The sequence below is a fragment of the Radiomyces spectabilis genome, assembly GCF_025331425.1.
Source record: "Radiomyces spectabilis strain NRRL 2753 chromosome Unknown BYT42scaffold_1, whole genome shotgun sequence".
Lineage (NCBI taxonomy): Eukaryota > Fungi > Mucoromycota > Mucoromycetes > Mucorales > Radiomycetaceae > Radiomyces > Radiomyces spectabilis.
Genome location: NW_026251926.1, coordinates 2,365,237 through 2,387,232, shown reverse-complemented (window position 1 = coordinate 2,387,232; position 21,996 = coordinate 2,365,237). Strand labels below are relative to the sequence as shown.

The window sequence follows — 21,996 nt, the reverse complement described above, 5'->3', positions numbered from 1 at the left end:
TAACCCTGGCAACCATCGAATCTATCCGGTTTAAGGTTTTGAAACTACGATCTATCCAGTTTTGCCAAAAAAAAAAAAAAGAATACAATGAAAATCATGATGTCTTTCTTCCTTTTCAGGTCCCCCCAAATAATGCCACTCTTCAGCCCTTCCTGTGCTTTGAACACTCCCCCCAGTTGGCCCCATATCTCGATTGCCGCTTTGCTCCGCCCTTTCTTTTTTCTTTTTTTGCTGCATGTTTAGAGCGGATCAGGCGACGAATCGGGTTACTTCAAGACGTTTCTTAAAGAAAGGAACAGATAATGAAAAAGGAAAATAAGGTTCGGTTTATTTATGGCTTTTGTAAGAAGCGAAAAACAACCATCGGCAAATAGCTCAGATCTGGGATATGTGGTGATGTTTACCCTGGAATAAAGCTGTTGGAACTGAAGCGTACGCTATATCCAGATTTCGCTGGTGGTTCTCTATTTTTCAACCGCGGGGCATCCGCCAAACTTACAACTCCGATTACGAAGTGAAACGATTTTCTTTTCATTGCCTTCAAAAAGCATTGAAAATTGATTACACAATGAATATTTGCAACTGTGAATGGAAGCAAATCCCATTGTTATCCAGTATGAAGAAATGTCACTTCTGATTTTTCCATGCGGAAGAAAGGACATTTCAACAGTTGCCAGTACAGTAGACGAGATGATGCCGTCATACACACGTTGGTCAGTTTCTTTCGATTCTCAAGAAACTCGGACAACTGGTTTGAGATAAGCCTATGTGAACTGGTGAAACGAGAAGATACAGATGCCCCTTGACAATACAGTACCGTAATATGGCAATGGAATGGTAGTAGGGGACTAATTAAACCTCTGAAGGATACAATAGACGAAATATATCAGTACCGTATATGAAGGGCTGCTGCATAGGTATGAAGAATACTCCTATCGTAACCTGACAAGATACTTGAATATATTGCTCCTTGAGGGTTATTGTTACTCTTATTTGCTGCCTACTGAGCTCAATCCTGTCGAATATTTCCAGTAATTCTGGAGATGGAAAACTCGTTTGGCAGTCATTATTTTGTTATATTCTTCATGACTAACGCCAACATATCCGGGGCGCAACTACATTTTTTTAATGGTGCCTTGCCTAATTTGCTTCGTGCAACCGATAAATCTTAATCAGAAGCTCTTTTTTCCCATCATCTCTGATGCTGTTAAACCTGAATCAACAGCACGCTCCAGCGATCGGTAATTAGGAAATTATCAAAATACATGGCTCACATTCTCGCACTATGTCAAAGAACGGAAGTCACCAAAAGTAAAAAGACATACGAAATGACGTTGCCTGCGCGGTAAAGCAGTACGGTTTTTTGGGTGTAACGTGTGGTAGTTGCTGTCACGCCATGGTAAGGATTACATTGAAGCGCGCGCTTAGCTGCATGCTTCAATGTTTTTGGATTTGCTTATAACAGCTTTGCTTGAAAAAAACAATAATAAAGGATGAAAACTTTATGAAATTGTTGAACAGATGTATCCGTTATATCTGTTTATGCTCACTAACATTATTACCTATCGTACGTTATATTACAAGCTGAATCAGCAAGATCAAACTATTAAGAGATCAATGTGGTCGCGGGCGGGGAAAGAAATAGAAAAGCTGGGGAAAAACCAGCTGGGTCGCCAGTGAAGTAAAAGACTTCAGTCCTACAAGTATCTTTTCGTTTCTTTGTAGTCGATTCAGTGATTGAATATGGCTGCCACGATATCATAGTATTTCACCGAAACATTTTGAAAGGTTGTCTATGATTCGCACTAGTTCTTTCTTTATCAGCCCGCCATAGCATTTTTTGAGGCAACAGGCACTTTAACATATGCTTTTGTAAAACAAAAGAGATTATTATGGTTGGTAGCACATCCGACGCACGGAAAATGTCCAAGTGCGGTATAGTGCTATGTCACGTCAACAAATTGGCTTGTATTGTAAATGGTTATCAATAGGATAGTGATCTCGCACTGACTATTATCTAACACGGCTTGCAACTTTGTGGGGTTCAACAATCACTTGAGCTTTTCTATCTGAGCGGTTCGCCACCCATATTTATTGACAAGTTGTGTTCGGATTTTGGGCAACTCTGGGACAGATCTGGTCAAACCACTTAATATTGCTAACAATGGGAACAATTTAAAAAAACTTTTATGTAACACATGCACAATGAAACGTTGCTCAGCTCGTGAATTATATTATCTTCATTTTCATATCGAAAGGTTTTTTTCTTTGGCGTTCTTCGATTCCCAAAACAGCTGTTCCATCAAGTGCTATGAAGTTTAGCGATCATTGTTACGTTGTGGAAGCTAGTACAGGGAACCATTCGATAACATAGATCACAGGACCTTGATGCCCGAAAAAAATCATCAAGAAGAGTCCATCTTACGCGATTCCTTTTTCATCAAATACCTGTCCATGGCAAGTCTATTTTTGAGATGCGCCAAATTAGATCTACATAGCGTGTATGTTGAATTTTTGCTCACAGCAGCTTGCTTTGGAATACATTGTACTGTAACTTGGTTTATTCACATGTGGTACTAAATTATCTTTGGATGTTGGTTTTATCGGCTTTACGCTGATTTTAACAGTTTCACTATCATCATATCTTATGTTAACTATTTTATTACAGTAGAACAATCGCCTGGTGAGATTGCGAGAAGGGTATAGTAAGTGCAAAAAAAAGGGTTCATTGAAAAGAAAAAGTTCTGCATCGGTTGCTGGAGGATATGGGGCTGTATATGCGAGAGCAATTGTCCGTGGCTTTGCATAGGAGATTCCATGTCCAAAATGTGAGATATAAAGGGGAGACGGATTTAAGATGAAGTTAAGAAGTCTGTCGTGTGGTTGATGTCACAAATCAGTCCTAGCCTGTCTGTACCAAAAAATAAACCGTGAACATGAGCAAATAATACTGCAATGCTTTCGTCAATACCGCAAGCCATGCTGACAGTTTTATCCACACTGTGCATATGATAGTCGATAAATGACACGAATGAAATTGAATGACAAATTCACTGTGAATTATTGACAGCGTGTTGTGTTGACGAAACAATATAAAAAGGTCAAGGTACATGGGAGCTTTCATTATCAGGTAAAAATTTTGGTGGATTTTTCATTTTTGTCACTTGCTCACGTACAAGCACGCCAGACCCAAAGAATCCGTACCGTCTTTGAGGCTATTTGCCTTCTTCATTTGATGATTATTGGTGTTCTCCGCTGGCGTCACGACTTTTGCGCCGTATAAGCCAACCATCGTTTGAGTCAGTTTGAGTAGCCACTGGGTCTTCTTGAGACAGGCTGCATACATGAAAAAGCTACTTGACTAAAATAATTTTCGCATCTGCAAACATTTAAAAATAGACCAGACGTGGCTTTTCGTTTTTAATTGCATAAAGACGCGTTCACCTTGGATAAAGATAACGATAGAATAGGCTCTCGGACCAACCAGTTAAACTTCGTGCACCATTTCATGTGCCATCGAGTAGACACAACACAGATCCGCAGCAGGATATAAAAGTAATGAGTTCGCTATACAAAGTTTCCGTAGAAAAGTAGTCGTTGCGGAAAGGATAGAGTATGTGTTTCAAACCTGAGATAGATGTGATTCCAAGGAGAGCTCGGGTTATGCCCTGGTAGCTAGGCACCGCACAATAATACCCAGAATAGGTAGCAATCATCGCTACCACAAATACAGTTCATTGAAAGTTCCAGTTCCTCCTCATCGAGGTCGTCCATGGGTTCCAGGCCACCATTCTTATCCGCAGGATTTCCTGACCCCATCCTGATATAAAATTAATGACTCAACGTTGCATTCTAATAAGTTTAAACAACATAAGAACTCGAGAAGAAAAAAATCAAATTTTCATAGTTTTTTTTCATGCGCCCACACGATAAGCAATGCAGCGTGATTTTAAAAAAATTTTTCATGAAAGTATGAAATCATATTGGTCGAATAAGACATCGTTTCTGAACAACTGACATTAGTTATTGAAAAGCACCCCGCTTTATTGACTTTTTTGTGTGGCCATTAAATGCACCCCTGTTCTGTGGTTTAAATCACAGACAAAAAGTCCGTCGCCGAACTTTTACTGTGACCACAAACGTACCCCTGATTTTCGGATGGAGGACATCTGATAATATAGCCTTCAGATAGTTGCTGAATCGACTCATTGACAAGGAAGATGTCTTATTTTAATTGATCTGGTATGCTTTGCTTTATTTGGCTCGCTTTGAATAATGAACAGCCGCGATCGATAAGCCGTGAAAGTTGACAGTCATGATCGAAAACTCTGGAAGCCGCTCGTCGGTGGCTGGGCAATAAGTGGTCACAAAAAAAATTTCTCGACCGAGCAAAAAAAAGTTATAAAGGATGGGTGAGCCTTTTTTTTCTAGGCTTTCCTACAATTCCTACAGTTCTTTCGTTTGGGAATTCATTTCATCAAAGGGTAAGTGTCTCCATCGCTGAGATGTTTTTATTCTATCTTTTTTCTTTACGGTACTATCCGTATTCTTGGATGATGAAAATCTACCTTTGTCTTCATTTGTCTTATCGACCATGGTGAAAGAACCCGCTGTGCTTCGCTGAGCGCAGTTGATACTTGCCAGTATACTTTTCTGACTTCCCATCAAATCAATACCATTTATTTGTTATTTTTCATTCAATCCATTGAATAAGTTACTCATAAAATTGTTCAGTTTATTTTACAGGAAATCTTACTTTGGCGTCCATCCCATCTCACTTTGGTTTGGTGGTCATATAAGGTGTGTATCATTTTTCCTTTGACAGTGAATCATATGATGATGAAATCCCGTGTTCGCAGTTTCCACTTGAAGATGTCTCCCCGCAAGGGAAACGTCTATGTAGGAAAGAACTTCCTTGGATGTCTGATGGTTCACATTTACTATGATATCTGTTTATGATCATGTTTTCTCATATATCTTTATCATAGGTTTTTAATATCCAGTAAGTGCTGCTTGTATTAGTGTCAAAGTTTATGGTGAGTTGCAATAAAGAAGCTTTTTCCCCCAATTCCCTTTGTCTTGTTCTGTTGATGTTTGAAATCTCGGATTTCCCTTTTTTCTGGAAACGCATTTTGATGATGATTCACATCGCTCTTCTGGCATCTCTAATACTAGTGTACTTCCGTCTTTTGACCGAGGTATACAATGTATACAACCGTGCTTTCTGAAAAAATGCGTTTTCAATTTTTTTTTTTTTTTTTTTTTTTTTTGTCATATCGGTCAAATAAAAAAAAGAGAAATTTTTTTTCTCGATCAAAGATTTTTATTTCATTTTGAAGATTTTTCATTCAATGCTTTTGTGGTTTTTTTGTCGTTTTGTTCGCAGCTTTTGGTGCTAGTCGATGAAGGACAGTTCGAACGTTACAGTAAATTGTCCGCATGAACCCAAAATGTGGTATGGACGCCATGTGGATCGTCGAGATTAGGAAAATACAGGTTCTTCCCTTCCATCTGTAGGGTGATGATTTCAGTAATGGACGTACGTGCATCCAAGATGGCCAATATGATTGGGAGTTTCGTATTATCTTCCAAAAGAAGGTTAGCGTAATATGGAATGCTTGGATGGGCCAGAAAGGAGAATGGACGTTTGGAATAAACGAGGAGAACGTGACACTGCTTTTGTCCAATGAAACACATGATCTGCGAAGGCGTGTCATTACGATTGGATCAAACGACGATCCATAAGTGGGTGTTTCCCCACAGATGGCAAGGGGTGAAGAAAATCCTCTCTTTCTTACATTTCTCTCAAAAAAAAACAGAAACTATGTGTATATAGCCTACTATTTCTTCCCTTTCGAGTTACAGGTGCTTCATCTGAATCTTAGTTATTTCTTTTCTGTATGGCTTCCTCAAAGCGTAATCATGGTCAAAGCGGCCATGCAGACTCTGTCAAACAACGACGGAAAACTTCGGCTAAACATCTCGCTCCGCCATCGTTGCCTGGACAACCGTCGAGCACTGATGCGCCACCGTCTGGCTCTACCACTACGACAGACAATCATGTTTCCAGCTCTTCTTCCCCTAGCTACCGTCCACCTCCAATATTACCAAAATCGACACCGTCTGTCCCGGTTTCGCATCCAGTCATTTCGGCTTTCTCCCCCTCCCTTGTTCATGTCCATCCTTACACACACATTTATTCTGTACCGTTCCAAATTGTTCCTATGGCCTCATTGTGCCACCCAGCAACGGAGCCACCCATACCCACGATTTCTGAGAAAAGTGCACACCAAAGAGAACAGGCTCGGAAATCATCCCACAGTGCCATCGAGCGACGTCGACGAGAACGCATAAATGACCAAATAATGCAGTTGAAGCAGCTTATTCCTGGATGCAGCACACAAGTCAATGCTCATAAATTGACTGTCTTGCAACAAGCAATTGATTATATCATTTATCTGCAGTCCATTCTCAAAGAATACGAAGAGGATCAGAAAACGAACCCTGCCGCCAAACCTATTAACCTGTCATTGAGCCAAAGCGGTCATGGGAAGCGTCTACCGCTTGATGACACTCAACAGAGGAGAGTAACCGCGCCGGTGTCTCCGTCGTTATCACCAGAAACAATGACCACAGGTCAGTTCACTACCACTGTACTGCGATCTGTTCCTGACGATGAACACGAAAAAATACCGAGAGAAGCTGAATTTACGGGAACAAGCTCTGACAAAGTTGGATTACAAACTACTGGTTCCACTACTACTCTGGAAATAGACCCTTCTCAAAGCGAATGGCCAAACACAAGCATTACACCGAGCTTGGTTGACCAGCAGCGAAACATGAGGTTAAACAATCTGCTCTGCTGAAAAGAGCGTAACTGTAGTCATTGACTCCATTTCTCATGTTTTTCCTTTTTGACTCTTTGTAAATACTGTATCATACAACAGCCATCGTATCAAGTTACATATAAAAATTAAATTTGGCTTATAGCTTTGGCTTATCTGTATCATGAACCTACTCCCCGCTGCAGTATCACCAATACACCGTACAATAAATGCATTGGTGGTTTAAGCTGTACCCATTATACAGTAACATGTATGTGGCTCGCTGAGTGAAATTTATTCGCATGCTTGGCGTCTTGGCTCGACAAAAGCGGATCAGAGGTCATCAGACATGGTTGCAAAGAGGAAAAAAGATCAATCATTCCAGAGTAATAAAACAATCCTATATTAGCACGATAGAAGGATCTAAAACAAAATTATAATTCATAGTAATTGACAAAAAAGAAATGGAAATAAGCAGCTAGGCATGTTGCAAGTAATTAATAACAAGCATGCCGACAAGACCAATGACAATAGGTAAAATAAGCAGAGAGGAATCAGAGGATTTGAGAACGACTTTAGAAGGCTTATAGTTGGCAGCGATCCATTGTTCAATCTAACAAGTATAATATGTGAGTTGAAAGGAATGGTGGTGCACACAAATACTCAAGAGAAACAATACATACTTTGCCAATGGCCATGGAGATCTCCATGAAGTTGGGATCTGTGGCTTCGTTCTTCTGTGAGATGATCTTAATGTAGTGTCTGAAAATGGTGATGACGTTGTCCATGTTGGTGCTGTCCAAAATTAGTTTGACCGCTTCACCCTTTCGAATTTTGACATTGCGTTGATAAATATCCATATTGTTGAACACCAGTGCGAGAGTGGCAATGGCCATCACTTGGGGAATAGCGCAAAAGTTAAACACCGATTGGTTGTGCAAGCGGGACAGATAAGTGAGGACGTCAGGCACATGATGAAGAACGTTCAGGACCATGGCGCTGAGACATGAACGTGCCTATTCAGAGAAAGGGTCATAACGTGAGTTCCAACGAATGCAAAATGGGCCTGGTTTTTTTTTTGTCTGCACTTACATCTTCCTTTTTCTCGGGTTTGATGAAATCAGCAAAATTGTTTGCATATTTACCCCAAATTTCACGAGGCCAGAATTGACGTCCTTCTTCCAAATCCTCACGGTAATCACGGATGATGTTGGTCTTTTGCAAAAACAGACCCATGGAGTTGGACAGCTCTTTATCGTCGGCTACTTGCTTATTTTCCAACTCGGACGCTACAAAGAGATCCGACAAACCATATCCCACCAAACCGGCAACATAATGACAATACAGGTCAAAGTCTTTCACGGTTGCTACCGAGGTATTTTCGCGATGTTCACCCACGGCATAGTCGGCCATGCCATTTCCCATTTTGTGTGTAATGTCGGCAATGACGACTTGGAAACGAGGTTGAAGACGAAGAAATTCCTCAATGACCACATCAAAGTGAACCAATAAATCCCTGTCTTTTTCGTTGGGGCCACCTAGATGATGAGAACGACGACCATCGGTAAGTTGTCAACGTTACTATTCCATGAAAAAAGCGGCGCGTCTTCTTACTTTCTTTGAAAGTCCAGTTACGCTGGTAGATAATCTTGTCAAACGACCTTAAAAGCTCGACCTTTCGGTCCAAAGGCAACGTCATGTCATCTTCAATCGTATCTAAACCGCGCAATACCAGATAAAAGAGACAAACCTAACAAAACGAGTCAATCCATGCCTAGCAAAAAAAGAAAAAGGTACGAGCAAAGCAAGGTTCAGCCAACGTACAGGATCTCTTAAATCATCGTCAAGCTCTTGGATGACAGCGGCAAAGCTACGGGATGTCTATTAATGAGTCAGGAAAAAGGGTGAATGAAAAAAGGAGAGGGCATTAGTCGTTGATGAGGGACATGGGAACAAAACCCAGTTTCGAACCCATTACCATGTTCAGGAAATCATAACAGCGCTTCTTCGACGCGTCGGCAGCGAGAGCCTGTTGATGTCGACGCTTATTCTCTGACTTTGGGGAAAATTTATAGTTGAGAAGCGCTTTAATCTCTGCGGGCTTAGTTATAGAATCGAGAAATGCAGACAACATGATGGTGGTGAAGGGAGAGGAACGGAGTGTCACAGTGAATATTCAAGTTACAAGTTGGGAAATTGAGTGGCAGCTTGGAAAAAGCCACACGGTCCAAAAGTCAGTAATTCCAAAAAAGGCAAATGCGAAGAAAAAGGCGAAAAAAAGATAACATAATGAGAACAAAAAATAATCACAATAAAAATAAAAATAACATCTCCCAAAGTTTTTGTTGTTTCTTTTTCTCTTTTAAAAGTCAATAAACAGATGACGGTATGGGTCGCTTAAACCAGTAACACCGTACTGCTCTTGCGTTTCTTGGTATAATTCAAAATGTCTTGCGTCGCCCAGGCCTTCCAACTGAGGAATATGGGGTGCTCGTTGCTGACGAGAAAGGATGTAGTTGAAATCCACTCCTTCAAACCAGCGATGTCGCTTGATATCTTCACTTCCGCCTTTCAAGTTACCGAATCGTTTTGATAAATCGGGCGTTAATAACCGTTTCAAAAGATCCTTGGCATTGGGATCAAAGTACTGTGGCCATCGAATCTTCCCAGCCAAAATCTTTTCGTACAATTTGACATGATCGTCGTCATAGAAAGGTGGATATCTAAAACAAACCCCACACATTGAATCGATTGTCGTAAGCACCCAATGTAGCAGTTCAACCAATTACTGATATTTACCCTGCCAGCATTTCAAAGATGAGAACACCAAAGCTCCACCAATCGACTGCTTTTCCGTAACCTTTAGATTGAATGATTTCAGGTGCTGCGAGCCATGCCGAAGAAGGAGGTTTTGGTTAATTCCAAACCATCAACTGATTCGGATCATCTATTATATTTTACCTAAGTAATCGGGTGTACCACACAGTGTCCATGTAATGTCAGGCACATATTTGGCGAATCCGAAATCGGTAATTTTGATATGGCCAAAAGCGTCGAGCAGTAAGTTTTCCGGTTTCAAGTCACGATAAATGGTGTCTTTGGAATGCAAGTATTCGATCGCCAAAAGAACCTCTGCGGCATAAAATTTCGCCATCTGATCTGGAAATCGCTGTTTTTGGCGGACATCAAAAAAACGGAAAAAGGATCAGCATCTTGAGAATAAAAACATTTTGCATTGGGAGAACCGTGGGTTTCTCAGTGCAACCCGGATTTCCTTCTGAGATGATTCAATACTTACTTGCATTTTACGAAGGATACTGAATAATTCACCACCAGGAGCGTAGTCCATGATCATGTACAAGTTGATGTCATCTTGGAAGGTGCCCCACATATTCACAATGAAAGGATGCGAGGTGGACTCGAGAATATGTTTTTCATTGTTGGTGTGTTCAACCTGTTTCATTTTAACGACCTGGCTCTTTTTGAGGACTTTCATGGCATAGAATCGGGCATTCACGCGTGATTGGATAAGATGTACTCGACCAAAAGAACCAGTACCCAGGGTTCGGAGAAGCTTAAAATCCGCTAGTTTCAACTTAGGTCGGTTGGCACGCATTTGCATAACGGTTTGCTCATCCACTCTGGGATGCGGTCGCGGTGCCGAACGGGTTTGACGATCTTCGGGGCGACGGGGCGGCGGGGGTGATTGTAACATGGGGGTGGCGCGAGGCATTGGTGGTTGCATGGATAGTTGATGGCCTTGGATCGGTTGTTCTGCTGCTTTCACCGATGGTTGTTGCTGCTGCTGGTGGTGGTTCATCGTGGAAAAATTGGCATTATTTTGGGAATGGCCCATTGACTGAGAATGGGAATAAGTTTCGGCTGCAGTATGTCCATTTTTGGGGACGTAAAATTGATGATGCTGTGGCAGTGACGATGGCTGTGCTTGTGAAGTATTATTCAGTATCGGGGCACCGTGGTAAGATATTTGACTCGCATGATGCATTGATGGCTCCTTGGCAACTAATGAAAGATGAAACGAATGAAACACGGGAAATTAGGGAGACACGTTCATTGAGACGCTTTTTATCTCTACCTTGTTGTTGTTGGGATCGATCTTCTTGGTTGGCTACAGCTTGTGCATATTCTACAAATGCAACATCCTGGTCAGTCTATCCGGCAAAGAGAAGCAAAAAACCGCCAACACCCAAAAAAAAAAAAGGACACGCCCAACATCCGTCAAAAAAAGCGAATGTACTGCCTCTATCCATCTCTCCCTCATCGATGTTGCAAAAAACCCGATAATAACCACTTGTATTCGAAGGCACTGCGCCGGCGGAGGTCTTCTGTAATTTATGTTCTCTCTCGCCCTCTGTCCAAAGCAATTCCCGCTTGTTACCTGGACTATCCACACTCATTCTCGACTCATCTGTGGATCGAGATTCCAGATTAACATAGGGAGTTGCAGCTGCAGATGCCGGGGGTGTCACCAGCCCACTCGGTTCCTGCTTCACCTGGTGATGATTATGCAGAAAGGCCGTAAAAGTATTATGCAAACTTGCAGGATCGTTGGAGAGTGACGGTGACGGTTGTTGCTCCTGTATGGGCTGATCTTGGGCCTGCAAAGGTTGAGACGAAGCTCTGGCTTTGTCAATGAGCTTGTTAAAAAAAGTCATGATGAGGCTGAAGAGACTAGGCTGAACAACAGAAAAAAGGAGAACGTAAGAAAGGGAGCGGGTTTGAGAAAGAAAGAAGCTTTTTTTTACCTTTTTTTTTTGTGTTGCTTTGTTTCCACGTCACCGTGAGCTCAAGCGGAAAGTACGTTTTCGCCCTCCCCCCCCCCTTTTTTATTTATTTAGTCTTCCTTTTTGATTGATCTTGGATTTTTCACTCCGTACTGCAAATATATTAATCGCATTGTTTCTTGACGCTTGGAGGATCGCCACACGCACTTCATTGATCAAGTCGACACGAGCTTGTCAGTCATCTTTTTCTCCTCAACGAGAAAAAAAAAGCTTTACATTCTATTTTCGTGTCAAGCGGGGACTAGGAATGGAAAAAATCATGCAATCATTTCTATTGTTGATGTCTGTGCGATGAGTTATTAACAGCAAAAAAGAAGGAAAAAACGAATCAGGGAGTGTTCATAGATAATGGCAACGGATTGAATGAATGGATAAAAAAAAATGAAGATGGAGAAGGAATACTTCTTCACGGGAGGCAACCAGAGGACGGTGGAAAAAAAGTAATAATAAAAGTAAATCCAAGCGGCTACGGTTAGAATAAAAACAACTCTCATCTTCCTCGTTCAATGTTGGCAGTTCATCTTGAAAAAGATGGATTGGAATTCCGGGTCGGTAAAGCCGAATCGAGTTTCTCTGTTTCTTTTCCTTTTTGTCTCACCCCCTACCGAGAACATGAAACGCACCACTTCCAATAGTGTTACCATCCGTTATAATCCCTGAAATTGGAGGCTGCGGTCAAGGGGTCACCTAATTCGGGCGCAAATCCAGGTTTGACGAACCGACTTGTCCACACCGTGTGTTCATTGCGTTCTTTCACGTGTGAATACAGGTGCGGAGCTCTCGGCAAACTAAAATAATTAGGTGGCGATTGCGCCGGGATCGACGTCATATCATTCACGTATCCCTGGGGCATGTCTTCCAAGGTTGGATCGAAAAACACGGGCGCCTGTTTCGAATCCTCATAGCTTTCGATCGAGCTGAGTTCCGGGACATGTGAGAACTGGCTGTATGGTAAATTGGCAATTCCTATAGGCACACTAAACGTAACGGCTTTCCCGGCTTTGATGCGTAGTGATCCGACCGTGCTGAACTGAATGCTAAAGGAGAGCCTGTAGTAAACGCGGATATATTTGGAAGTAAAACAGGGCGACGTTAACCGTGTGGGTATCTGGAAACGGATAGGAACCGTGATTTCGCTCGCGTTGCCACTCATAGAAATGGATGACTGTAAAACCGTGCGTTGATGCTGACGACGGATGTTGCCAAGTAAGATGCCATCGTACTGTTTCAGTAATGCAAAATTGATACCGGCCACAATCGCTTCCGAAGGGACCATACGCACATTTAACTCCATATCCATGTATTCCTCTGCAAGATTCACACCGTTTTGTCATGAGCTGTCTGAGTTAAAGCAAAATGACTTTTACAGGCTTTACGGCCCCGAAGCTTACCGGGACAAAACGCTTGCTTCGCTAGCTTTAATCGTACTTGAGCTATGGGCACCTTTTTTTCACTGTATAATAATTCGTGATGAGCCCATTCTCGACCAGGCGGCGCACATATGATGGGTCGATATGGAATCACATAATCTTTACTGCGGTGACTGGGATGATGCATCGGCGCATCCAGATACGCCGTCCAAATATATCGTACCCAGAACCCCGGTAAATCGTCTACCGAAGGAGGAAAGTTCACGTTTGGAAACTAAAAAGGGATCACCAGAATTTTCAGTTCCAGCCGATCTCCATCCCATTGTATATACCTGGATCATTCAGCCACACTGTACCTTTAACGCAAACGGAAACTCATGGTCGCCAGGCTCAAGTTCCTCCCATGTATTCAGACAGAATGCTATGGTTTTCTCACCTCCGTCAGAATCCTCGTCTTTAAAACTGCGCCCCATTGATCATGGACGACATTCCCTATACCTTTGGATTCTTCTCCCCAAACAATGCCTGTCACTTCAAAGTAAGTCGTTGTCGCCTGGTCAATTCGATCCACATTGAAATCAAATCCCGTTTCGCGTACTTTCGCAGTGGCCACTTCTTCAGCTCGGAACTAAACCGGGGTCATACAAAAAGGAGGAAAAAACCGAGGAAAACAAGGACTGTCAGATCGAAAAATGCGCATTGTCCCGGTATATGTCCCACTCACTTTAATACGGATTTGAGAAACGCTGATTCGGGTTGCTGCATGCAGCTTGACCACACCTGGATAGACAAAACAATAACGGGCATCAATGCAAGAGCCAGAAAAGAGAAACAGCTGAACTGGTCCTTACCTCGAATGATCCGATTGGTACGCATAATACCGCGTGAAGCATCGGATAAGCAGATGCTTAATTCTGTCTGGTGCCTTTGAACGGATTTGGAGGAGACAGGTGAGTTGTCGCCAGAACCCTGTCGTTCCATGGTTGAACTTAAGGCCGGTGTACCTTCCAGAACATTATTCTGAAACCGTGGAGAAGGTGACGATTTTGGTAAAAGGGAATCCGTATACATGACTATCACGGAAAGGGTAAACGAAAACGAAAGAAAAAAGAAAAATACAGGAAGCGACTGGAGAAAAAATGAAAAGAAACGGTTGGGAAAAGATGACCAATTTCGAAGGAAGATGGAAAAACGCAAGATGGGTTTATGCGGACTTTAAACATTAAACCTTTCGGGACATGTTTTTCATGACAATAAATTCAATAGCCGCTGCAGCTCGTTCATCGTCCGCACCCCACACTGGGGGCGTAATTGGAGATGAACGATCGTGTGGATCTACCGAGTTCCGAAAAAAAAAAGGTTTGTCGTCCGATCCATTGACCGGGTAACTTTTTTCCATGAGAGAATTCTTTTGATGATCATTTTCAGTTGAATAATAGCTGTCACATCATCGTAGCGAATGGTCGTGGGTTTCCCCAAAACCATGTGGCCCATTGGATAAATATGGTTGGCCTAATCTATTGAATAACTGCACTGGAATTGGACAATGTCAGTTCAGAGGTCCGAAGTTAAAAAGTATAGCAGGAGCATTTACGTATACGGCATGGGAAGGAAACGATCCCGATACTGTGCTAAAATGGGTTAGTTTTCGATACATTTTATAATTTGTTCACCAAAGCAACGCGCTACGGTGATCATTTTTGCAAAGCATTGGATATTCCCGAGAATTTCTAGTTTTTCATTCCCGCTTTTTGTGTACAATGAAAACATTGATCCTTGCCGTAACGGGTCTCACCCCGGGGTGCACAGCAGACAATAGCGTCCTTTGATACGGCCAGTCGGAGTTACAGACACCCGTAATTAAACGATGCGATTCATTCTGTTGGATTTACAATGCAATAAGTTGCATTCGTCCTACCGTTGGCCTACCTTTTTAGCGAAGATGGAGGGGAAAAATTCGCTGAATGAAAAATTGCTGACTTTGCAAGTTGATATGACTGTTCTATTTGGGTGATACTCATTTAACTGTCCGCTTAATGATATGCAGCCTGCCAGCTTCTTCGCAGGTGTTATTTTGGATTCATTATTCCTTTGCCCAATCCCATTTTCAGCCACCTCTGGAATAGCCCTTCAAGAAAAGTGGTTGTCCCGTCAAATTTTAAGGCAGGAACTGGGGTAATTATATGGCAAGCTTGGTGGGCGAAGACTAGCCGTTACATGGATAGCCCTCCGAGGTTTTATATACTCTCCAGTTGAATGCTCGGAATTGATCGTTGCCTAGCGCTAAACATTTCCAAGTCAGAAGTTACACCACGTATCCAGCCTGAGTGGAGTCGAATGCAAGTATCATAGAGATGCCTAATTTGAACCGGCGTCTGGAGCTACAAGTGGTTAAATGAAGAAGTGCGATCGCGTTGACGATGAAAAATTTGTGTCCTTACCCCGCTTCTATCACTTTTCGTTTCCTTTTTGCATATCCTTGCTTTATGTTTTTGAGATTACCAGCTGGGTTGGATATCGTCCTCAGACAAAGTTGAGGTGGGTTCGTAAAATAAAGGTAGGATGTTCAGACAGCATTTCATGCACCCAAGTGACCTTCTCCATCGCATTTTTCAATCGTGATTAGCCATGCGGCTTAAAGTGCAAACAAGCAAGAAGAAAAAGAAGGAAAAGAGAAGAGAAGTATTGGCAGCTCCAGTGCATTATGCACCAGTGATGATGAGAATGAGTTTAAAACGCATAAAGCAGCGTCACACGAAATGAATCTGATCTGCAGTAAAACCAGCATGCCAAGTTCTTACTGCAAGGATTCCCAAGTAGGTGGCCCTAATGTATTGAAGCAGCAGCCTATTATCCAACGCCATAATATTTTGCTCTAATTTTTTTCTTGAAAAAATAATTCAGGTATTAATTTTTTATAATATTTAATAATATTTTCACATGTATCTATTTATCTCACGAACTTAGTGTTGGGATCAAACGAAGTAGGTTGGTTTTTACGGCCTTCGTTATAACAAAAGGTGAATAGTATCAAGTCGAACGGGTGTATCTGCATTTCTCGTCGATCCGTACTTTTTACGCCACAAACCATGACATTCGATATATTCCCCAGGCCCCAAAGGCTGTCAGCACGAATATGAGAATGGCTATTACCGTTCGGCTCATAATTCTCATGGAGGATTCTAGCTGGAGAAGTACGTATTTACTCCATTGCGAATATGAATCAGAGAGAACCGCGCGTGTTCAGTATGCACGAAAAAAAAAGGAAATTGCCTTGATGACGCAAGTCACAGAAATTGAGACATTTCGCTTCTGTTTCAACTGCTTGGTTAACACCTTGTTTTCAAACTCATTGGCAGTTCCGCAGTCATTCGCCTTTAAATCCATCGATAAGCGGATTCATGCAAGGTAATGGTGTAATATGCCAAGTTGTATAATAGGATCAAGGCTCACTCCGTTATCATTAGAAAATACTGGCGCAGTCACCTCGAAGTCGCGAAAAAGCCGCTCTTGGTGGAAATCATCCTGTTGCACTCTGGCAATCATACAAAGAAGGGCGCTTCCTCGTCTGATGGTCGGGGTAGATCTGTCTGCTGGACAGCTTTCTGATTTTCTTTACAAGTGCAAGAGTGTTGCTCTTTCCCCAATGGGTATGGAAGGGTCCTTCTCCGTCTGTTGGTCGGAGTAGATCTGTCTGCTGGACAGCCTTCTCGGTATTCGCTTTCGAATCCACCGACAATCGGGTTCATGCAAGGTATATAGTGTGATATGCCAACTTGTATACAAGGGCCAAGGCTCACTCTCTTATCAATAGAAAACCATACTGGCGCAGTCACCTCGAAGTCGCGAAAAAGCCGCTCTTGGTGGAAATCATCCTGTTGCACTCTGGCAATCATACAAAGAAGGGCGCTTCCTCGTCTGATGGTCGGGGTAGATCTGTCTGCTGGACAGCTTTCTGATTTTCTTTACAAGTGCAAGAGTGTTGCTCTTTCCCCAATGGGTATGGAAGGGTCCTTCTCCGTCTGTTGGTCGGAGTAGATCTGTCTGCTGGACAGCCTTCTCGGTATTTGCTTTCGAATCCACCGACAATCGGGTTCATGCAAGGTATATAGTGTGATATGCCAACTTGTATACAAGGGCCAAGGCTCACTCTCTTATCAATAGAAAACCATACTGGCGCAGTCACCTCGAAATCGCGAAAAAACCGCTCTTGGTGGAAATCATCCTGTTGCACTCTGGCAATCATACAAAGAAGGGCGCTTCCTCGTCTGCTGGTCGGGGTAGATCTGTCTGCTGGACAGCTTTCTGATTTTCTTTACGAGTGCAAGAGTGTTGCTCTTTCCCCAATGGGTATGGAAGGGTCCTTCTCCGTCTGTTGGTCGGAGTAGATCTGTCTGCTGGACAGCCTTCTCGGTATTTGCTTTCGAATCCACCGACAATCGGGTTCATGCAAGGTATATAGTGTGATATGCCAACTTGTATACAAGGGCCAAGGCTCACTCTCTTATCAATAGAAAACCATACTGGCGCAGTCACCTCGAAATCGCGAAAAAACCGCTCTTGGTGGAAATCATCCTGTTGCACTCTGGCAATCATACAAAGAAGGGCGCTTCCTCGTCTGCTGGTCGGGGTAGATCTGTCTGCTGGACAGCTTTCTGATTTTCTTTACGAGTGCAAGAGTGTTGCTCTTTCCCCAATGGGTATGGAAGGGTCCTTCTCCGTCTGTTGGTCGGAGTAGATCTGTCTGCTGGACAGCCTTCTCGGTATTTGCTTTCGAATCCACCGACAATCGGGTTCATGCAAGGTATATAGTGTGATATGCCAACTTGTATACAAGGGCCAAGGCTCACTCTCTTATCAATAGAAAACCATACTGGCGCAGTCACCTCGAAATCGCGAAAAAACCGCTCTTGGTGGAAATCATCCTGTTGCACTCTGGCAATCATACAAAGAAGGGCGCTTCCTCGTCTGCTGGTCGGGGTAGATCTGTCTGCTGGACAGCTTTCTGATTTTCTTTACGAGTGCAAGAGTGTTGCTCTTTCCCCAATGGGTATGGAAGGGTCCTTCTCCGTCTGTTGGTCGGAGTAGATCTGTCTGCTGGACAGCCTTCTCGGTATTCGCTTTCGAATCCACCGACAATCGGGTTCATGCAAGGTATATAGTGTGATATGCCAAGTTGTATAATAGGATCAAGGCTCACTCCGTTATCATTAGAAAATACTGGCGCAGTCACCTCGAAGTCGCGAAAAAGCCGCTCTTGGTGGAGATCATCCTGTTGCACTCTGGCAATCATACAAAGAAGGGCGCTTCCTCGTCTGCTGGTCGGGGTAGATCTGTCTGCTGGACAGCTTTCTGATTTTCTTTACGAGTGCAAGAGTGTTGCTCTTTCCCCAATGGGTATGGAAGGGTCCTTCTCCGTCTGTTGGTCGGAGTAGATCTGTCTGCTGGACAGCCTTCTCGGTATTCGCTTTCGAATCCACCGACAATCGGGTTCATGCAAGGTATATAGTGTGATATGCCAAGTTGTATAATAGGATCAAGGCTCACTCCGTTATCATTAGAAAATACTGGCGCAGTCACCTCGAAGTCGCGAAAAAGCCGCTCTTGGTGGAGATCATCCTGTTGCACTCTGGCAATCATACAAAGAAGGGCGCTTCCTCGTCTGCTGGTCGGGGTAGATCTGTCTGCTGGACAGCTTTCTGATTTTCTTTACGAGTGCAAGAGTGTTGCTCTTTCCCCAATGGGTATGGAAGGGTCCTTCTCCGTCTGTTGGTCGGAGTAGATCTGTCTGCTGGACAGCCTTCTCGGTATTCGCTTTCGAATCCACCGACAATCGGGTTCATGCAAGGTATATAGTGTGATATGCCAACTTGTATACAAGGGCCAAGGCTCACTCTCTTATCAATAGAAAACCATACTGGCGCAGTCACCTCGAAATCGCGAAAAAACCGCTCTTGGTGGAAATCATCCTGTTGCACTCTGACAATCATACAAAGAAGGGCGCTTCCTCGTCTGCTGGTCGGGGTAGATCTGTCTGCTGGACAGCTTTCTGATTTTCTTTACGAGTGCAAGAGTGTTGCTCTTTCCCCAATGGGTATGGAAGGGTCCTTCTCCGTCTGTTGGTCGGAGTAGATCTGTCTGCTGGACAGCTTTCCCGGTATTCGCTTTTGAATCCATCGATAAACGGTTTCATGCAAGGTAAATGGGTGACGCGATAAACTGTATACAAGAACCAACTCTAACTCCATTGTCATTAGAGAACCATACTGGCCCAATCACCCAAAAGTCGCGAAAAAAGCCGCTCCTGGTAGAAACCCTCCTGTTTTGCTCTGACAATCATACAAAGAAGGCGTTTCCCGGTCTACTGTTCGGGATAGATCTGTCTACTGGACAGCTTTCCGGTGTTTGCTTTCGATTCCACCGATAAATGGGTTCATGCAAGGTATATATTGTGATGTGTCAGTATGCAAGGGCCAAAGCTCACTAACCCATACTGGCGCAGCCACCCCGAAAGTCACGAACAAACCGCTCTGATAGAAAACATGCCGTTTTTCGGCAATCACACAAAGAAGGGTGCGTTCCCATCGACAAGCGGGTTCATCCAAGGTAAATGGTGTGATACGCCAAATTCTATACAAGGACCAAAGCTCATTTCGTTATTATTAGAAAACCGTACTAACGCAATCACCCTAAAGTCGCGAAAAAAGCTGTTCTTGGTGGAAATTATCCTGGCAATCACACAAAGAAGGGATTCTAGTAACGAGACTCAGGGGCACATTGGTCTGATTACTCCTCACTCTGACACCGCGTCATCCAGCAAGTTACACTATCACATTGGGAAATTGGCAATTTACAATCGCTGTGGCTGGTTGGAATTCAGATATTGCATGTTGTCGTATTACCAATAGCCTTTTCTCAGAAAGCTCTCTTTCAAAGAGTCTGTTTTCTCCATCCGTCTTTTTCGAAATCATTAATAATCCAAGCTCTGTCTCTGAAAAACAAGAAACTCCAAAGATCGAAAGCAAATAGGACAAAATAAAAAGGCAGTTTCCTTTTGTAAATGTTAACAAAATTTGACATGGGAACTTTTTTCGAGCCGACTTTTAATTAGATGTTTACTTTGTGGATAAAGAATCTACTTGTTGGAGGAGATATTAAGGTTACTTTTTCTTAATCTAAGCCAAAGATGTAATATGAAAGTTGAACGGCACCAAAAATAATCTGTCAACCGGAAAATGATTAGAAAGATGTGCCTGAACTTTCCTGCCATAACAACTTACAGGTTGCCACACCACCAGATAACGGACGCCGTCAAGAATATTTAGATATAACTGTTGCTGTGTATCCCATCTTTGAAAAAAAAATAAAGGAAATATAATGTCAGCGCAAAAGCAAGATAACCCATTTGTCCAGCATCAAAATACGTACGGATTCTTCTTGAATTGCTTCAGATCCACTTTCTCTTTGCTATGAAAAAAATGAAAAGAGCAGTTTAGATCGACAGCCTATAATAATAGTAAACAAAAATCGTATTACCAATAGGGGCAAATATCTTTTTTGCCAATCAGACACCATCCACGAATACATTTCTCGTGAAATACGTGTTTGCAAGCAAGTTGATGGACGGCATCATCTTCGAACATGGCACGTTGTGGTGCTTCGGTTAAAGTGCCTGTTGTGGAAGAGGTTGCTTGTCCACACACAGCACAAATGTTCTCGCTCAAATGCTTGCTCGGGAGTCCATCCTTTGAGAAATAGCCAATAGTGGATGCCATGCGGTCCGAGCAAATTTCAACAAAATCTCTACTAAGCACACTGTATAACAACACATTCCAATTAGATCATGGCTTCTTGTTCCTTTTCCAAGTTATTATCCATACCCGAAATAGAGACCATAGCTCAACAGTAAGATGCCTGCCTGCATCAATCCTGGACCAGCCGAGAACAGCGCAGCAAAGCCAAAAAATACGAATAAAATCGTACCGTAGCCTAAAAGGCCCACGAAGAACGAAACATTATAAACAACGGTATACCACTTGTACACCATTCTAGGCGTCATGGCTTCCAATGGTTTTTGAGATGCCTTGTGAATCACTGTATGATGTTGAGTAAAATTGTGAGGTGAGCCGATTCGAGATCACGCTTCGGTTCAGCAGCTTACCGAATCCGTTCAAAAGAGAATAAAGGAGCCAAACTGAAAGAAAGCGATACCACCCATCGTAAAGAGCAAACAGCATGGGAAAGATATAAAGGCCACCCAAGCTGACAATTTGGTAGGATGAATAATGTCTCTTCTTCCAGTAGAGAATAAGGAATTGAGACGCAAACAAGGCAAACAGTAATATAAATGCCATTAATTCGTGCTGTGATTCATGATCTATAGAAGCATTCGTAAAGATGCTGGTGTTGGTAGAAGCGACGATTGTTGCATTGTCTACCTTTATGTTGAAGCAGATATTCCTGTTGCATGTTGTATCTGGATTGCAGGGTCAGATTAGTAGGGTAAAAGAGGCCGGCTGCTTTTTTCATTGTTACTCACCTTTCAAGCTGCTCCTTGGTCAAAGTTTGCAGTTGCTCTTCTGTAAGTTGTCCATTGTGCCATGCTGCATTAAAAGCTGGATCCGTATGTGCATTGTCCATGGTATCTTTATAGGAAAACAATAACAGGAACAAGCGACATCACAATGGCCGCTCTTTTCTCGCACATGACGATTGCCAATGCATTTGAAACGCCGCCTAAGCGCTGGTGGCTCAAACGGCTAATAAGCGCCATTTCTGATAAGCAACATGCTTAACGCGAAATGCAACCTGTACTGCAGAAAACTTTACAATCCAAGCCAGTTTTTCTTGCATATGCCTTCATAATCATGTATTCCTATATGATTTGTGGAATATGTGTGATGATGCAGTGAAGACACACTTTAAAACGTGCATGGTCAGATAGACGTAAGTGATCATTTCCAACGAAGCTTTTGCATCCCACCTGCAAACATGGAA

At 42.8% G+C, this 21,996-nt stretch overlaps 6 protein-coding genes across 6 annotated transcripts; 2 read left to right on the top strand and 4 right to left on the bottom strand.

Annotated features, from left to right (window-relative positions):
• Window positions 1-5,900: 5,900 nt before the first annotated feature.
• BYT42DRAFT_609865 (uncharacterized protein) lies at window positions 5,901-6,866 on the top strand (the record flags this gene model as incomplete). The annotated part of the gene is made up of 1 exon (XM_051571323.1): window positions 5,901-6,866. One exon carries the CDS (start codon window positions 5,901-5,903, stop codon window positions 6,864-6,866), a length of 966 nt encoding a protein of 321 aa, XP_051428655.1.
• Window positions 6,867-7,302: 436 nt separating this feature from the next.
• Window positions 7,303-8,958, bottom strand: BYT42DRAFT_591555 (farnesyl-diphosphate farnesyltransferase; the record flags this gene model as incomplete). The annotated part of the gene is made up of 6 exons (XM_051570551.1): window positions 7,303-7,437; window positions 7,508-7,840; window positions 7,917-8,362; window positions 8,439-8,574; window positions 8,649-8,705; window positions 8,803-8,958. 6 exons carry the CDS (start codon window positions 8,956-8,958, stop codon window positions 7,303-7,305), a joined length of 1,263 nt encoding a protein of 420 aa, XP_051428654.1.
• Window positions 8,959-8,985: 27 nt separating this feature from the next.
• BYT42DRAFT_553473 (kinase-like domain-containing protein) lies at window positions 8,986-11,246 on the bottom strand. The gene is made up of 5 exons (XM_051566477.1): window positions 10,921-11,246; window positions 10,123-10,847; window positions 9,786-9,993; window positions 9,624-9,708; window positions 8,986-9,547 (listed from the first exon to the last, which is right to left on the bottom strand). The coding sequence occupies exons 2-5, from the start codon at window positions 10,828-10,830 to the stop codon at window positions 9,187-9,189; spliced, it is 1,362 nt and encodes a 453-aa protein (XP_051428653.1). The 5' UTR covers window positions 10,831-10,847; window positions 10,921-11,246; the 3' UTR covers window positions 8,986-9,186.
• A 1,020-nt stretch (window positions 11,247-12,266) lies between these two features.
• BYT42DRAFT_609862 (uncharacterized protein) lies at window positions 12,267-14,070 on the bottom strand (the record flags this gene model as incomplete). The annotated part of the gene is made up of 6 exons (XM_051571322.1): window positions 12,267-12,937; window positions 13,021-13,273; window positions 13,356-13,420; window positions 13,498-13,627; window positions 13,724-13,779; window positions 13,851-14,070. The coding sequence occupies 6 exons, from the start codon at window positions 14,068-14,070 to the stop codon at window positions 12,267-12,269; spliced, it is 1,395 nt and encodes a 464-aa protein (XP_051428652.1).
• A 1,885-nt stretch (window positions 14,071-15,955) lies between these two features.
• BYT42DRAFT_641196 (uncharacterized protein) lies at window positions 15,956-20,077 on the top strand. Its single transcript, XM_051572545.1, has 22 exons — window positions 15,956-16,193; window positions 16,359-16,407; window positions 16,467-16,579; window positions 16,705-16,753; window positions 16,814-16,929; window positions 17,055-17,103; window positions 17,164-17,279; window positions 17,405-17,453; window positions 17,514-17,629; window positions 17,755-17,803; window positions 17,864-17,979; window positions 18,105-18,153; window positions 18,214-18,326; window positions 18,452-18,500; window positions 18,561-18,673; window positions 18,799-18,847; window positions 18,908-19,023; window positions 19,132-19,197; window positions 19,257-19,306; window positions 19,377-19,441; window positions 19,502-19,605; window positions 19,666-20,077. Exons 1-22 carry the CDS (start codon window positions 16,136-16,138, stop codon window positions 19,905-19,907), a joined length of 1,896 nt encoding a protein of 631 aa, XP_051428651.1. The 5' UTR covers window positions 15,956-16,135; the 3' UTR covers window positions 19,908-20,077.
• Window positions 20,078-20,174: 97 nt separating this feature from the next.
• BYT42DRAFT_591552 (uncharacterized protein) lies at window positions 20,175-21,058 on the bottom strand (the record flags this gene model as incomplete). Its single annotated transcript, XM_051570550.1, has 4 exons — window positions 20,175-20,349; window positions 20,428-20,466; window positions 20,536-20,814; window positions 20,880-21,058. 4 exons carry the CDS (start codon window positions 21,056-21,058, stop codon window positions 20,175-20,177), a joined length of 672 nt encoding a protein of 223 aa, XP_051428650.1.
• Between the last annotated feature and the right edge of the window lie 938 nt (window positions 21,059-21,996).